An 18,783-nucleotide genomic window follows, 5' to 3' on the forward strand; every position below is an offset into this window, starting at 1 on the left:
TCCCTTCTATCATGCTCCCTCTGAATATAACCACTCACACAGAAAAAGATGAATTACCATTTCTATCCAGATGACCCAAGTCCAGTCAGAAAGAACCAGAATAAGGCTTTTATTCTCAACTTTTGCTACATCATCAATTTATCTGGATCATGCCTAAAGTGTGTCTTTGCCTCTTTGTAGGGAGATAGGAAGTCAGAGGCAAGAAGAGGAGGAGATACAAAGGACTACAGATTTGATCTTCCACCTCATCTCTGCCTCCAGGAGATATTACTTGAAGGAGGTTCTTTATTTCTTTAAAAAAAATTTTTAATGTTTTTATTTATTTTTGAGACAGAGAGAGACAGAGCATGAGCAGGGGAGGGGCAGAGAGAGGGGAGACACAGAATCCAAAGCAGGCTCCAGGGTCTTAGCTGTCAGCACAGAGCCCAATGTGGGGCTCAAACTCATGGACTGTGAGATCATGACCTGAGCTGAAGTCGGACACTCAACCAACTGAGCCACCCAGGTGCCCCAGGAGGTTCTTTATTTCAAAGTGACAGGCAGCTATGCAGGAAAGCCATGTGACTAAGAGCACAGGCTCTAGAATTCAAAGCCTGGTTCTGCCACTCTCTAGTTACACAACCTTGGGCAAGTTCGTTATCTTCTCTGTGCCTCATTATTCCCATACCTAAAGTAGGAATAAGACAAGCCCCTACCTCATATGGTTGTGGGGATGATCAGTGTAAGAAGCTAGCCTAGATCCTGGAATAGAGTTCAAGTTCAGTAAATGCTGGCTGTTGCTACTTTTCATCTTAACTTCCAGGAAAACCATGCAACAAGTTTGGTAGAGCAAAAGAAGACCCCCTGAAAAATCAAAATTAGAGAACTGAGGTTGCTTTTCATCCCCTTTTAGCTAAGTTATTTAGACTATGAAGTATCAAAGGGAACTAGCCAATCCTTCAGGTGATCCTACAAGGCTAACACCATGTGGAGAATATTTATCTATTTATTGGTTATCTTCATGGACTATCTCTTTGGCACCTCAAACTTGTGTTATAAATTGAGCTCACAACCTTTGTCAGCAATCCTTGCCCACTTCTGTGTACTCTATCTCAGGAGCATTACCATGTTGTATATCTATTTACCTGTTTACACCTCTATTTCCCTGTCCTTTAACTACAAGCCCCTGGAAGGCAGGATGTTCCATAATAATTTCTTGTACCTCCATTGATTTTTACAATGTGTAATTCATGTAGATAACATTTTGAAACATTAGCTATTAATATTGTTTGCCTTTAGTAGGTGCCCAACAATAGTGACAGTAAGGCAGGGAGGTCTTTGCTATAAATTCAAGTAAATGGATTAATAGTGACTCATTTCTCTAATTAAGCTAGACTAGGGTATTGTTATTTTTTTAACATAACCTCAAGATTTTACTGTCTTCATAATAAGACAAAATGTGAAACACAGGACAGGATTACTTGTCCCTTTCTCTTATTATCCCCTCCTCGTTCAAAATGCTTGCATCTCTTGATAGCCAGAATTGTCTTAGATCTGCTGTTGGGATCAACACATTCAAGTCTCAGCACAACCTTCTTTGTAGTTTTTAGCCTTTTCCCCCAAAATCGGCTCTATCTGCCCACCAGAGCATAGCCACTTTACTTCCTGTCATAACACTGCTTCCCCTGGGCATCAGAGAATTCTTGCCCTTCTTGTACTGTGCCACTTTGTGGGGTTGGTGCTTGCTAAGCTTCTTACAAAAAATTCAGTGGGTGTCAGAAACATTCACCATGTTTTTAAGAGCACTATCAGCATGGAAAGTGGCAAACTTTTATTCAAGGGCCAGACAGTAAACATTTCAGGCTTTGCAGGCCATAAGGTCTCTGACCCAACTACTCAGCTTTGCATTTGTAGTGTGAAAGCAGCCATAGACAATATACAAATGAATGGGCATGATAAAACTTTAATTTTGGACACTGAAATTTGAATTTCATGTAATTTCCATGCATAACAAAATATTCTTTGGATTTTCTTATAACCATTTAAAAATGTAAAAACCATTCTTAGCTCATGGAGCCCATAAAACCAAGCATTCATTCTTTTCCAGGGAAGGCTAATAGAACAGTAGACAGATAGCAAAGGGTCAAACCCTTGACCTTGAATTTCAAAAGTGTAAATGTGGGGCACCTGGATGGCTCAGTGGGTTGAGTGTGGGACTCTTTTGATTTCAGCTCAGGTCACGATCTCACAGCTGTGAGTTCGAGCCCTGTATCGAACTCTGCACTGACAGTGTGTAGCCTGCCTGGGATTCTCTCTTCCTCTCTCTCTGCCCCTCCCTTGCTCACATGTACTCATGTGTGCCAGCGTATGCACTAAACAAACAATTTCTAAAAAAAAAAAAGTGTAAATGCTGCTATAAGGCAGAAGACTTAGAAGAACATGTGATTAGTCAGAACTAAGTTTCTCAATCATCACCCCACTCCCTCTCCCACCAAACACTAGGTAAAGATTAACTGGGCAGCAAAACAAGGAAGTTGGAGGGAGGAGGGAGTTAGGAAGAGGAACCAAAAGAGTTTAGACAGTGGTCGGTCACCAAAAAGGGCCCCTTCACCCACGGCCTTGTCCCAGGTAGGGAGTTGGAGGGAGTGGGGATTAGAGAACTGAATAGGTTGGAGACTCTCCTTCCCTCCACCCAATAATGCTCCCAGAAATTTAATGTAACCCTAAGAGGTACCTTACATTGATAGAGGTCAAGTTTGCATGCCCCCCACTTTCAGAATTGAGGCCCTAAATAGAAATGAACTGCTATAAGAAATAAAGTCCTATTTCTTGCACTTGAGATCAAACCCTCTACATAGGCACTCAATTAGGTCTACCTCTCTCAGTGTTTGTTTTAGCCTATGAAAATATCTTGAGGCATTATCTTGTGCTCACAAGACTCGAAGCAGTCACCTGGCTTGCCTCTGCCTCATGGCAGAAACAAGTCTCTTAACAGTTCTGTAAAATTCTTCCATTTTAGAATTCTGGCTGTGCTTTAGTGTATTTCTCTACTTTACAGGGACTTATCTATAAACGTAATGGCAAGAGACATACTAGAGAATAACAACTCCCTTCCAAGAGAAACAAATAGAAGCAGAGTGCATTTGAAAGTCAAACTTTTGCTACAAGTAAAATCTTTCCTGGATCCCAGGAGACCCCCAAATGTTCCGCCAATCATATTTACACAGCAGTAAATTGCAAGGGCCAAGAGTAGAGACACAGCTTATAGAAACTCTGAATGATACTTTATATGAAGCATGACAGATCCCAAGCAGATATTTTCATGAATTTTACATTTTCAGTACATTAAAGGTTTTAAAGATTTATGTTAAGATTGGGTTTTCACAGAAGAATCTCTCAGGAAGGTTGGTAGCTTGCTCGCTTTCTTTCTCTCTTTCTTTCTTTCTCTCTTTCTTGCTTTCTTTCTTTTTTAAACCTTGACATTTTCAACTTCCTCTTTCAACAACACTCTTTCAAAGAGTGTTTGGTAACTCTTTCCTCCTAGTTATTGCCTAAATGCATTTCTAGACACATTTTATGGTTACCTTTCAATCATGCTTCATTTTTTCCAGTCAATCCACTTATCAGAACATACTGAAGGTATGTAAATGCCTTGGTTTCTCTCTCCCAGCTGAACCAGGTTGTTAGGGGGGTCATTTTTCATTATGTTTTATAGCAGGTCATAGTGCCCCAGAAAATGATTTGTAAGTTTAGACCTTGTGTCTTTGATTATTTATGGTCATGTTTTATATAAAGTGCCCTACTCTTCTTTGTTTTCCCAGGGCCTAGAAGCGTGCCTGGAACATAATAGGTGTTCCATACATGTCTGCCTAAATGGAATAATTATTTGTTTTAAAAGCACACTGTATTGTTTCATTGTTGTTATTCATTCATTTTAGGTTAAAGAATTTGACACCAATTTTACATATGAGCAACAGTCAGAATTCTACTTGGAACCAAACACTAAGTATATATTTCAAGTGAGATGCCAAGAAACAGGTAAAAGGTACTGGCAGTCCTGGAGTTCACCCTTTTTTCATAAAACAACTGAAACAGGTGAGTGTGTTTATATATTTAATCTCTTAGGCTTTTCTTTTGACCTCTGTCTCTTTTAAATATATTTATACTTTTTCTTCTTGACTTGTATCAAATTGACAAAACTATTGTATGGCAGGTGGTGACATTGAAATTGTCATTTTGCTTTGATTTTGTTAAGGCTGACTGTAATTTAGGTAATGGTTCTCAAACATTCTTGGACATAAAAGCCAATTAAAACCACCTAGTATGCATGTTCACTGTCCCTGCTCTCAGAGGCTCTGTGTTCACAGGTCTAAGGTACTAGGGGTGGGGGGGTGCTCAAGAGTCAGCATTTCTTATAAGCAGCCTGGGACATCCTGAGGCATATAATGATCTAAGATCATTTTTTGAAACACATCATTAATAATTATGTTAAACTCAACAACAACAACAAAAACAAACTTCTTACGCTGTTGGTGGGAATGCAAACTGGTGCAACCACTTTGGAAAACGGTATGGAAGTTCCTCAAAAAGTTAAAAATAGAACTACCCTATGGCCCAGCAATTGCACTACTAGGTATTTATCCAAGGATACAGGTGTGCTGTTTCGAAGGGACACATGCACCCCCATGTTTATAGCAGCACTATCAACAATAGCCCAAGTATGGAAAGAGCCCAAATGTCCATTGAGGGATAAATGGATAAAGAAGATGTGTTATATATATATATATATATATATATATATATATATATATATATACAATGGAGTATTACTCAGTGATCAAAAAGAATGAAGTCTTCCATGTGTAACAACATGGATGGGTCTAGAGGGCATTATGCTAAGCAAAATCAGCCAATCAGAGAAAGACAAATATCATATGACTTTACCCATATGAGGAATTTAAGATACAAAACAGATAAACATAAGGGAAGGGAAGCAAAAATAATATAAAAACAAGGAGGGAGACAAAACATAGGAGACTCTTAAATACAGAAAACAAACTGAGGGTTGCTGGAGGGGTTGTGGAGGGGGGATGGGCTAAATGGGTAAGGGCATTAGAGAGGACACTTGTTGGGATGAGTACTGGGTATTATACGTAGGGGATGAATCACTGGAATCTACTTCTGAAATTGTTATAGCACTATATGCTAACTAACTTGGATGTAAATTAAAAAATAAACAAGTAAATTAAAAAAAAAAAGATCTGGTGTATACACACATCACATACATATACACACAGTGAGATATTACTCAGCCATCAAAAAGAATGAAATCTTGCCATTTGCAACAAAATGAATGGAGCTAGAGTGTATTATGCTAAGTGAAATAAGTCAGAGAAAGACAAATACTATATGATTTCAGTCATATGTGGAATTTAAGAAACAAAACAGATGAACGTACGGGAAGGGGAAAAATAGAGAGACAAGGAAAAAAACTATAAGAGACTCTTAACAATAGAGGACAAACCAAGGGTGGACAGAGGGAGGTGGGTGGGGGATAGGCTAAATGGGTGATCGATATTAAGGAGGACAATTGTTATAAGGAGCATTAGGTATTATATGTAAGTGATGAGTCACTAAATTCTACTCTTGAAACAAATATTACACTATATTTTAACTAACTAGAATTTAAATAAAAATTTGAAAAGAAAAAATGGATTAAAGACCTAAATGTAAGACAGGAAACCATTAAAGTCCTAAAAGAAAACTTTGGCAGAAAGCTCTTGGACATCAGCTTTCACTATATTTTTTTGGATCTGCCTATTCAGGAAAAATAGAATATTAGCTATAAAAAAGCACAAAATCTTACCATTCACTACAACATGAATGTACTTAGGGAGTATTAAGTAAGTCAGAAAAAAAGAAATACCATATGATTTTACCTATATGTGGAACCTAATAAATCAACAACAAAAAAAGAGACATACTCATAAATACAAAAAGGAAATCGGTGGTTGCCAGAGGGCTGGTGAAATATGTAAAGGAAATTAAGAGATACAAACTTCCAATTAAAAAGGCAACTGCACTTGGGGCACCTGAGTGGCTCAGTCGGTTACGCGTCCAACTTGGGCTCAGGTCGTGATCTCACAGTTCGTGGGTTCCAGCCCCAGGTCTTGCTCTGTGCTGACAGCTCAGAGCCTGGAGCCTGCTTTAGATTCTGTCGCCGGCTTGCACTCTGTCTCTTGCTCTGTCTCCAAAATAAATAAACATTTAGAAAAAAAAAAAAAAAGGTAACTACACTTAAAAAAAAAAAAGAGTTACATTAAACTCTTTAGGCTACTCTGATGAAATATGTTTTAAGAGAGACACAAATCAAATCATATCAATAAATATTGATTACCTACTGTATGCAAAGCAATCATCAAGTTAAAATACTTAAACATGGGATTATTTAATTCTCAGCATGATCTAGCTGACCTATTGTTTATCTTTAGATATATTCCTGCTCTTAATATTATTAGTTTAATTTTCTATCCATTACATGTCATTCAATAAAATCTTGGCCAAATAGGCTTCAATAGTAAGCAAAGTGAATCTATTACAATTATCTTAATACTCCATAATGACCACCATTAACCTCAAGATGTCTCCCTATTGTAGGTAGCTTATACCCAGACTGAATTTTTTCTTTTCAGAGCACTTAATTATAATCACAGGATTGTTAATACCATCTTTATTATAATAGAGGAGTTGGAACTGAGTTTTATGTTGTCAAAGCACTTTGGCAGACATTATAAATGTTGATTGCTGCCAAATAAGCAGAGGGAGAGAAATGGCAGACTAGCTAAACAGTTCTTTTGGCGCCCCCTAATGCCCAAATCTTAGAAATGCATTACCAAGGGAATAATTTGCAATGCAAGGGGATAATTTGAGTATCCGTTCTTTTTAAAAAGTTGGTTATTAATTTAATATTTTCTTTCTTACGTTTATATTGTTAAAAGTTCTTAGTACTTTAGGTGGCATCTTATAATAGAATTTAGTTGATAGCTCAATTTTTTTAATGAAATTTAGAAATGTCTAGCAAGATTATTCAAACTGATAACTAACATTTACTTACCATTTGCAAAGTACTACTATGTATAAGCTTGCTTGATCTTTACACCAGCCATATTTAGTAGTCTATTGGCACCATTTTACAAATGAGAAAACTGAGGCATGACTTGCTAAACAGCACATTGCTAGTGGCTGATAGCACCTAAACTAGAACAGAAGTTCATCGATTTCTTCCTTTAACCAGTTATATCAAAGTGGAGGAGCAGCTAACTAAAGTATTCTACAAGTATAGGACCACAAATGTTCTCCTTTAAAGGCAAAGGTCTTAAACATCAGATGGAAGAAAATAGAAACCACAGCAACCCTACAATAAGTATAAATGTAAAGTCTTGGTTTCCTAAGTGGGTGGGGGGGGGGGGAGGACTTAAAAGGCAAAACTGCTTTTTAGAATTAAATATCCTTGAAAATTTGCATCTATCCAATTTAATATGTTAGCAGAGGAACCATAAATTTTTCTTCTGGTACAAATTTCTTCCAAGACACATTAAATGACAAACAGTGAATATGAGTTAGGAAAGTGCTAATATTAAATGTTTTGGAAAATTTCTTTTTTTTTTTTTTGGTTTGCAAAAGCAATGCAAATTTATTGTAATATACAACCTAGGAATAACTGCTGTTTATATTTTAATGAATTTAACGCCAGTTTTTTCTTATGCACATATGTTTTATTACTGAAGTATAATTAACATACAATGATATATTAGTTTTAGGAGTGCAGCACTGATTCAATAATTCTGTATAGGATTCAGTGTTCACCACAATAAGTATAGTCACCATCTGTCATCACACAATGTTATTACATTATATACTATATTCCCTATGCTATACTTTTCATCTCCATGACTTATTTATTTTATAACTGGAAGTCTGTACCTCTTAATTCGTTTATCTCTTTCATCCACCCACCTCCCCTTTGGCAACCACCAATTCTTTGTATTTAAGAGGCTTTGTTTGTTTATTTGTTTTCTTTTTTATATTCTATATAAGTGAAATCATATGATATCTGTCCTTCCGTGTCATTTTTCTTAATAAGTGGTGTTGTGGTATATTGTTTCATATCGTGATTTTCTTAGTTTACCTTGTTGAGTTAAAAGAAACTATTTAATGGCCACACAATGTATGGATGCACTATAATACATTTAATCATTTCCCTATTGCAACACTCTCTAGGTTATTTATTTTTTCCATTGTCAATAAACTTCTTAGAATAGCTTTTTATATAAACTCTCCTTATGTATTTAGATTTTATTGGATCTAAGCTTAAGCACACTTTAAGATGCGTGATGCAAGTTGCCAAATTGCTTTTTAATAAATCTTTAATATTAATTGTTTTTTAAAAAGATATCTAAGAAAGGACATTCATTTAGTGATTCATGAAATATTCAATTAGCCTCCACCGTGCACCAGGCACTTGCTATGTACTAGCAGAATCTCAGTAAAGAAAGGAGACAAAGATCTCTGAATTTTAGAAAAGACAGTCAATAAAAACAATGATAAAAATATAAATTACATAACACTATAAATATCTTATCTGCTTGTAAGAATCAAACCTCACAACTGAAGTTTGAATTGCTTCACAATCGAAAATATTAAAAGATACAGTTTCTATAATACTTTAGTTAACCAACTTGTTTGATAATGAGGCTTTTTGGCCAGCCAATTTTTCCCAGTAATTAAAGGTTTACTTATTTATGAAGCAAGACAGCCCAGCCAATAATGATCCCTCCATGCAGGAATTTGCTTTTTTACTCTCTAAATTCCTCATGTGTATATCACTGAATTGATTTATCTCAAAGCAATGTGTTTTCAAAATTATGCCTAGATAGTACTGCAGATCATGCAGTGGATATGGCTTATCCTTCAGACCCCAGCATCCTCCTGTATCACTTTTCTTGGTCTTTAAAAACCTAGTCCAAAAAACCCCAAACAAACCCATTTAATGTAAGAGTTAAATTATTTATTAGACTTATTCTCTTTTCCTTCCTTAGAGTATTTGGACTTTAATAGAAAAAAAGTCTTATACTAAAAAAAAAAAAAATCAACCTCAGAATATAATATTAGACTTTACCAAACACACAGGAGAAGTTTCTCTAGATTAGAAACTCATATTTTTCTACCTGGTATACATAATGTATACAAATAATATGAAATACTAATATATAATATATAAATTATATATTATATAGTATAATTTATATTATATATTATAAAATATATATTATACATAATACATAAGTTATATATAAAATATATAAATATAAATAATATAAATAATATAAATAAATAATAGCTAACATTTATTGGATGTGTTGGGTATGTGGTAAGCATTTTGCATATGAATTGTCCTTTACTTATCACTAAAGCCCTATAAAATTATTATTCCAATCGTACAGAAGAAGGAAATGAGGCCCAGGGAGATTAAGCAGTTTTGTTAAATGTTATAAAGCGGGGAACAGTAAAGCCAGGGCAGAACACATACTGTAAGTTTCTAGCACTGTAACTCTACCGGTCTCCTTCCTAAGACACCTAAGAGGGCCTTGTGTCAGCCTCCCCTCAGCCACCTAACCAAACCCTCCTCTACACATTAGCTAATAATAAAAGGATGCCAGCAAAAGTTCACCTTTAATGTAATGTTTGTTATGAAAATGCAACTACATGAGAAAGGAGGGACCCACTGATGCTATCAGCTAATTGTATATTGGCCTGAATACAAGATGTGGAAGCAGGTTTGGGTTTTGGTAATGAAAATGTAACTATAGGACTCCAGGAACCAAGAGAATAAAGAATAGGATGGGGCAGTCTGAGATGAAGACAAAGTAGAGGTGAAAAGGTGTCTCTGTTAAAGACAGGACCACTACAGGGCAGTTCATAATGTGTTTTTCCAGCTGGTCCTGGTCCAGTAAAGTGTCTGGAAAACAGTGCCTCTTGAGTGGAGTCTGTGGACCATCTGCATTAGAAATGCTTGAGTACTAGTTTAAAATGCAAATTACTGAGCCTCTAGCCAAGTGAAACTTCTGCAGTAAAGTGTAAGAACCACTGCTCTAGAGGTTAGACACACCCTTTAAGAGGGAGAAGTGTCATGAAAAATGGCATAGGGTGTGGGCAGGAAATGTGGACAGGAAGGGGGAGACCAAATTGCCCAAGCCATTGCCTTAGTAATAGGGGTTTGAGGGGGTCAGAAAAGGGTGGGTACATGAGAATTTCAGGACATTATCTACAGTACTATCTGGACATCTCTGCTTCTTCTTCCTGACCACCGCTTCGCTTCATGAGTTTCTTAGCACCTTAGCCCCACCTTGGCAGCCTAGGATCCCCAGAAGCACAGGATGTAGAATCGTTGTGCCTCTGCCTAGCCCCTGCCCTGCCTCTGGATATGAGGCTTCAGCTGAGGCTCTGAGAACCACTGAGGGCTGCTGAAGTTGAAGCTTCTAGACCACCAACCTGCAAAGTCACTGTAAAAATTCCTGGGGTTTTTAAGCAGTACAGAAAGAGCCCCAAAGGAGAAAAGATAATTTGTGAGTGTAGAAAACCAACACTAAAAATGTGAAAGTCAGTTCCCTAAATTCCATACTACTGATATACAAAAAGGTGAAAAGATGACTGCTAAGCCAGAGTGTTGTTCCACTCTGCTGCAAACCAATCTCTTTGCAATGAAGGAAAGGCATAGGCTCTATAATCCTTTTAATGACAAGTCAGAGGCCTGAGGGAAGGGCAGTCACATTTCATAACGATTAATTAACTTGCTTGAATTGCTACCTGAAGTAGGAAGGTTTCCCAGAGAAATCATATTCTTTTTTTTGACAATTCTCCAGAGGAAGGCAAGTATGAGCAAGATATTAAATCACATTGTGTTTTGTTCTCACAAAACAGCATTTCTCATTGGTTGTTCCATTACCAATGACTCCTTAAAAATTCTCATTAACTTTTCAGAATTTTTAGGGACTACAAGAGAAAAAAAGAAAACTAATGTTACATCAATGGAACTAAATATAAGTGATATTAAATAGAACACAGATTAGAAGCTACTATACAGAATTGTACTTTTCAAAAATTGCATTATTTGTATTTAGGGGTTTCTGATTCATTCATACTGAGATGGATTATAAATGTGTACATTCATGGTTACTAAACAGGTTTAAACAGACAGTGTTCCCTGAAATACTAATCAGTTTAGACTCTTAATATGGATTTATTTAATCTTCTTCATGTCCTATCCCTAATAAAGAACCAGAGTTCTGTAGAATAAAACAAAATGCATAAGAGCTTTATAATCTCTGAGGTTCACAATATCCACTAATAAAGAATACAGATTATGCTTTTCTATGAGGAAGTAATAACCTTCAGTATTAGTTTCCTATTGCTCTTTAAACAAGTTATTACAAACTTTAGCCAAATACTATGTGGCTTAAAACAATACACATTTATTATTTTTTAATTCTGGAGGTGAAAAATCCAAAATCAGTATCACTGGGGCTAATATCAAGATATCAGCAAGGCCATGTTCTTTCTGGAGGCTCTAGGAGAGAATTAGTTTCATTGCCTTTTCCAGACTTTAGAGGCCACCTACATTTGTTGGCTTGTGGCCCCACCTTTCATCTTCAAAGCCAGAAGCATAGCATCTTCCAATCTCTTTCTCTTTGACTCTGACCCTACTGCCTTCTTGTAAGGACTCCTGTGATTTCATTGTACCCATCGCTATAATCTAGGATAATTTCCCCATCTCAAATCCCTTTTGCTATATAAATTAATCTATTCAAAGTTTCCAGGGATTGGGACATGTGAACTTTTGGGGGGTAGGGAGGTCACTATTTGTCCTACCACATTTCCTCACCTAGCTACCCCACCACCTATTATTGCAATTTTTACTAGTCATTGTGATTTGGTGCCAGCAAAAGCAATCAAATAAATTCTCTCAAGCAGAAATATTAGAAAGAGCTAGAAATCAGTAGGCAAACAGTCACAAGTAGGATACAAAGGAGAGCAGAAGCCAGAACCACAGCCAAAATTGTAGTCCGGAAGACTCTGGTGAGGACCCCATAGCTGGCACTGTGGTCACTAACACTGCCTGTCTTTTGCCCTGCCTGGACTCCCCGTGGTGCTACTGTTACCAGACCTTGCATATAGCTGCTGCTATAAATAATTTCCTGGACCTGAGTAGTGTGCCAGTGGAGAGAGGAAAGCATCTGTTCAGGTAGGTTTAGGTCATCTGCTTATAGCTACTTGCTGGCAATGGGGAGAGGGAATCTTTGTTCCATTGAGGCTTCCACAGTGGGAAGCCTTTCCTGCTTCTTACCTGTTCTAGGATGCCCACAAGGAAATATGTCCTGGTGCTGAGCAAATAAAAAGTGGTAAATGTCTACTAGACTATTTAGACTCAGGAATAGGCACATGCTATGCTTGGGAGCAAAGTGGTACTTTTGAAAAATCTTAAACTACTGAGTAAGACTCAGAAGCTGCCCATTCCTGCATATAAGGTTTTGTTACACTTTGACATCAGATCCATGGCTCTGTGTATTCTATGTGACTTAGGAAAATTCCCTGAGTTGGCTGCTGCTTTTCACTTTTTCCTCTTCTTCATCTTTTTCTTTAACCATATGATCACCATACATATATTTCTCACTTTCTCCTCCCTCTACATACCAAGTACTTAGAGTTCAGGAATATAAACATGAAGATAATCCTGTGGATACGTCTAGGCACACCTTCCTATTCTTACTACACAAGGATGACATTGTAACTCATAAAATGATTCATCATTTGACTTGTTTTTCCAGATGTGGTAATGAGTTTGTTCTGACATATCACTTTCCCTGCCCTGGGCTTCTGGTGCCTATTCAATAGGTCTGGCCATCATCTTCTGCTTTGATGACTGACTGGGAATAGTGTCAAATCTTTACCTTTAGCCCAATAATGTTGAATTCCAACCCTAGAACTAAAATGGCCTGGGAAGACAGCACATAAACACCATGGAACATCTGAGATTGTTAGAAGAAGGAGATTAGAAAGAGAGAACACAAAAGGAGATGTTTATGTTAAGAAAAACCATTTGAAAAACATACCCTTGGTCTCTTTTAATAGGTCTCCTCTTGTATCTAGAGCCTACTGAAAAAAAAAAAAAGTCTATAAATGTCCCTGTGTCAGCTCTGGTCAAAACCTTTAAGATGTAGGCGTTGGGTAGTGCGGCTTTGACACCATGATTGGCAAAGGCAAAAGTAAATAAAGAAGACTTATAAATGTCCATACGTATTCATCGATTACTATTAATCTATTAGTAATTCCACTAATAGAAATCTAGACTTAGTAAATAAGCAGAGATATGGAAAAAAGATTTATGTATAATGATATTTATCCAAAAACTAATTATAATAGTAAGAATTTTGAAACAATCTCAAAGCCCAATAATAGCAATAGCTAATGCTTATTAAGGTTTTAATTAGTGTAAAGCATAGTACCAAGTACTTGATATGAACTATCCCATTAGACCTCAGGGGTGAAGTACTATGTTATTATCCAGTTTTACAAATGAAGAAACTGGTCAGAGAGGGGTTCAGCAACTTACCCAGAGCCATGCAACTCCCGGAGCCAGGATTTGAATTGAGTTTTGTCTGAATCCAAAGACGGTGTTTGAAACCACCAAGCTATACAGTTTCTCAATAGGGGGATGATTGAATACCGTACAAACATGATGAAATATTAAATTGCTATGACAGTTTTGAACAGTTTTTAATAAAATGAGGAAATGTTCATGACACAATATTGAAAGAAAAGAAAAAAACAAGACACGATATTTAGATCATAAAGAGAATGATCTCCACTAGGGTACAGATATACACAAAAGACTGTTAACAAATACATTAAAAAAGTGATTGCTTCTAGTTTGTGAACAAGTATAAAATTGCACTTTCTTCTCCATACTCTTTTATACTTTTCAAGCACCCTACAATTAGCATGCCTTGCTTGTATAATCAAAGAAAATAGCTGGCTTTCAGATGGAAGTTACTGTAGGATGGAAGATTCTAGGGTCAGTGCTAAGTGGGTCAGCCCAACCACAGCCCATTGTGGTATGGGATGGAGTCCTACAAGGCCAGGCAGTTCTCATACACTGTGGCCAGCCCCTGGAGGAGCAGTGGCTAGGTCTCAGCATGGGAGCAGCTGTTTGCAGGACCAACTCACCTGCCCCACCCAGAGCCATCCTGCTGCAGAAGTGAGGTTCTTAATTAACGGAGCCAGTGACCAGCACAGACCAAATGTCAGGACTGGATGGGAATTTTCACTCTTTGACCTCTACCTAGGTGACTTTGGGCAAGTCATCTATCCTTTTTACGCCTCTGTGTCCTATCCATGAAACGAGGACAACAGTATTTTCTAACTGATTTGGTTGTTGTAAGGATTAAATGACAGAAAACATGTTAAAGTCTAGTATATTACCTTGATCATAATCAGTACTCAATGAGTGGTCACTTAAAAAGAATAATAAAACACACTAGGCAGACATAGAGGGAAAAGACTGAGGAGTCAGATTTCGTATCATCCCTCAGAAACAGATAAAATACATTATATTTTTTGAGAACTTTTGAGATTTGATGCAAATAGTCTAGCATCTGATGGGCCACAGAATGTAGTTATGTGCTTCAAGTTCTTTTCCAAGAATAGGAAACTACATTTTTTTGCTTAAAACTACTCTAAACTCCCTCTAATTTTCATTTAAACACACTGTCTTCAGCAAGACTAATTCTAAAGTCCAATACCAGTGTGTACAAGCTATATAAAAACTCTTACCAAATTAGAGAAAAGTGAGTTTCTGAGTATACCCAGGTATGTGTGGTGAGAAAAACAAGCAGAGACAGAATTGTCTCATTATGGACCTAGCACCACAGATATTAAATTAATAATGAAAATATCATGAGTTTTTCTAGCACATTTGGTAATACGCTGATGATTAGAGCTGATAGAAACAATGTTTTTCAGTTATAAAGGTTCTGTGTGTGTGTACATCATTCTGTGTTTGTGAACCCTTTTCTGTGTTAAATGCCTGGAAATTATTTGAAATACTTGAAATACTACTGGCAAAAGGATCAAGGGGATAGGATTAAGGATGGTTATTTTTCTCTCTCTTTTATTCTTCCTCTTAATTTTTTTTTCTCTATTAAGGTTACTGCTCTCATACTGATTAATATTAAGTACAATTTAAAAAGAAATGACCCAGCCACTTGGTGTCAGTATACCATGAAGAATATAGTCTAGTATGGATGGCTTCATTTCAGGTCCTGTGCTTAAACATTTTGTCATTGGCTTGATTTCTTCTCTGACAATCTTATTTATAAATCGTCTCACTTCAGATATTTGATTCCTTGTGAAATTACCCTCTGATAATTATTTTAAATGTCATTTTAAATGACTTTAATCTAATTTAAATGAATGCATCTGGTTGATTCGCAACTCTGATAACAAAAAGGCCCTAAAGGATGATTGTGTTTATTCTATTAGGGCTAATAAAGCCCTAGTTAGATATAAACATTATTTTTATGTGATACAAATTAATAACTGAAGTTTCATTGCTAAATAACTACCTGTAGTTTATACAGCAGAATTAAATTAACCTGCATTAAAAGCCAACAGCACCACATATTACTTTTAAATAAAAATGCTACTTTTAAAATAATGTAAGTGAAAACAAAAATAATCTAGCAACATATGCTACAAACCCGTGATCTTGCCAAATTGAAAATTGTGTTACATTTTAAAGTAATATTTTTAGTCTTAAAATTTCAAAATAATGTAGATTCAGAGTCCTGCTTGGGCTCCCTGGGAATGAACATAGCCTACAAAATACTAATTTCGATAAATAAACCTGGCTGGTGACCACTGGGGCGTAACCTTTCTCCCTCGGAGTCTGATGGAACCACATACTTGGGAACAAAAGAGACTTAGTGAAGCACTGAGAAACCAAAAAGAATTTCTGATTTGTTACAATTCACTGTTGCAACATTTTCCTCTTGCTATAGAGAAGACAGAATAAAAACACAGAAAAGTACTTTTGGCTCTTCTGATGTTTTCACCTTCTAGAATTCACTACCCATTGTTCTTAGAAAACTACTGAGCCTGTACCTGCACCCAGATTGACCTTTTTCAAAAATTTCCAAAGACCATAGGAACCTTTTTATTGAAACTCCATGATATTTTTTCTCAAAGAGAGTTGTCTGGGCCACATAGCTTGTTATACAAGCCTGTGATATCACGGTGGCAGTTAAGCCTGCCTCAAGTTGTGATTTCTCCCAGGCCCCACAAGTAATTCCTCAAAAGGAAGAATTTGAACACTGAAATCAGAATAATTGAATACATAGGGCTTGAGGCACCCTTGGGAATCCAGGGCTTAGAACCATTTTCAGGAATGTCTTCTGTCAGTTAGCAGAATAGTGTCCTTGAAGTCACCTCTGGCAGCTTTTAATTGTCAGGAGAAAGGAGCCGGGTAAGAAAGCTCCAGGACTCCTTTGAGTCCAGACTGAAAGCAGGTTAGCTGCCAAGGCTGTTCACCACACCCTGGTCAGAAGCTCTCATTAGCCGTGACCTGACAGTCTTTATGACTAGACAGGGCTGGCCAGGATCTTTGCCAGTGGGAAAGGAGCAGAGGGAAGTCATTAATGGCATTCCACCCCTGTGTTATAACCTCAAAGTGTCTGCTAATCAAAAATGAGCTTCTTATATGGAGCCAAGATAGTGTTCACCAACAGCATCTCAAAGATTGTGCAAAGGCAAAAGTGATACATCTTGGAGGCTCTTAAGGAAACTTAAAATTTATTGCATCATCTTTGGAAGGAATCAAGGAGAGACCAGTTATTGTCTTTTTTGTTTTTTGTTTTTGTCAGTGAATTAAATAAAGCTCCTTGGTATTTTTTTGCCTAGAAGCCTCATGAAATTAGAGGATATACCTTGAGGTTTTGTAAACTCAAGTTAGTTTTCATTGTCCTTTCAGTGTTTAGGATTTGACCAATTAAATTAAAAGGAGGGAAAAAGACACACATACTGAAAAGCCTTTGTTTTTATCCCACTTACAAGCCTATTAAAGTTTACTTTAATCATCTCCAAACAAGTGAAAATGGGTAATTCAGAAATTGAATAACCTGAATGCAAATGTAAGAAGTTCACTCTGTTTTCTTTTTGTTTAAGTCCCCCAGGTCACACTGAAATCATTCCAACATGATACTCAGAATTCTGGGCTTCTAATTGCTTCCATCTTTAAAGGACACGTTACCGCTGGTAAGAAAATACTTCTTAGGTTTTTTGAGTAGTCTTTACCAATCGTTCATTTGAACCCTTCAACTGAAAAATCATGTGCCAGGCATAAATTTCTTGCGAATAAGATATGCCATGAGCTTTCTGTATGGAAATTATCAATAAAGATCCAGGTAAAACTGAATTTAAGCAACGGTTTAGGTGGACTTTGCCAGCTTCTGCTATGGGTTGGATACATTTTCATTTCAATAGGTGCTGGGGCTCAAGACCCCAAAACTCCTAAAAAACAACAACAACAACAACAACATAATTTGAGTGTCTACCATGTGGTAGTTAGTTGTATACATTTGTTCAGTTTTCAAAACAACCAGGTAAGGTAAGTGTTATGTATCTATTTTACAGATGGGAAAACTGGAGCTCAGAGAGGCTGAGGAACTTGTCCAGGTTCACTATAAGTGACAGATCAAAATTCAAATCCTGTTTTTCAAATCCTGAAGCCTGTACTCTTTCTTTTGTACAAACTAGCTCCTGTTTTGTTAGTGTGATTCAATATTTTCCATTGATGAGCTTACCTAAATGTTTTAGGCATTAAAAAATTATGCCATCAGGTATGTGTAATGGACAAATATAACTCTAAATAGAAATTTCAAATTAAAAAACTTTAGGCATAACTATTTCACCACTGACCACTGGTAAACCACTTATCTCCCTGCATAGAAATCTGGCAGGAATAAGGGCACCTGGGTGGCTCAGTCAGTTAAGCCTCTGACTTTGGCTCAGGTCATGATCTCATAGTTTGTGAGTTTGAGCCCTGCGTCAGACTCTGTGCTGACAGCTCAGAGCCTGGAGCCTGTTTTGGATTCTGTGTCTCCCTCCCTCCCTCTCTGCCCCTCCCCTGCTCACTCTGTCTCCCAACAAATGAATAAATATTTTTTTTAAGTTAAAAAAAAAGAAATCTGGCAGGTATAGTACCAGAATTTTTGCAGGTTACATTGACAGTCTTTGGACTTCCATTCATTTGTTTCACAAATATTCATTAAGTAACTACTGTGTGCCAGGCACTGTACTGGATGGGAAATCAGCAGTGAAAAAAATGAACAAAGCCCCTGTCTTCACGGAGCTTCCATTTTAGACAGTTGAGGAGAAAAACAAAGAGGAAAACAACAAGAAAAGAGTCAGGTGGCAGTTAAGTCTTATAAAGAAACATGAAGCAAGGTGAGGCCACTCTGAATTTAAACATGCAAATCAATGAGCCAAGTGTTTTGGCTCAGTACATATCCTTAATTACAGATGCCTCCCCAGGCCTGCCCCTTGATATTTCTGTGGGAACTGGGGAGGTCAGGAGCTCATGGCGGCCCTATTAAGATAGGTGTTATAGTCTCTATTTTCCAGAAGAAGAAATTTGAGTTTCAGCAGGCTCATAATTATGCCCTGAGGTTACAGGGCTGGTAAGGGCAGAGT

At 37.0% G+C, this 18,783-nt stretch overlaps 1 protein-coding gene and 1 pseudogene across 1 annotated transcript in view; one reads left to right on the forward strand and one right to left on the reverse strand.

Annotated features, from left to right (window-relative positions):
- Nucleotides 1–18,783, forward strand: part of IL23R (interleukin 23 receptor) — a 60,539-nt gene that overhangs the window by 32,671 nt on the left and 9,085 nt on the right. Inside the window, exons 7-8 of the mRNA XM_023258809.2 lie at nucleotides 3,918–4,074; nucleotides 17,257–17,346. Coding sequence (XP_023114577.2) covers nucleotides 3,918–4,074; nucleotides 17,257–17,346 — 247 coding nt within the window. The remainder of the gene's footprint in view (nucleotides 1–3,917; nucleotides 4,075–17,256; nucleotides 17,347–18,783) is intronic.
- LOC123379652 lies at nucleotides 434–3,922 on the reverse strand (annotated as a pseudogene).

Source organism: Felis catus, chromosome C1 (genome assembly GCF_018350175.1).
Source record: "Felis catus isolate Fca126 chromosome C1, F.catus_Fca126_mat1.0, whole genome shotgun sequence".
In the NCBI taxonomy this organism is placed as follows: Eukaryota; Metazoa; Chordata; class Mammalia; order Carnivora; family Felidae; genus Felis; species Felis catus.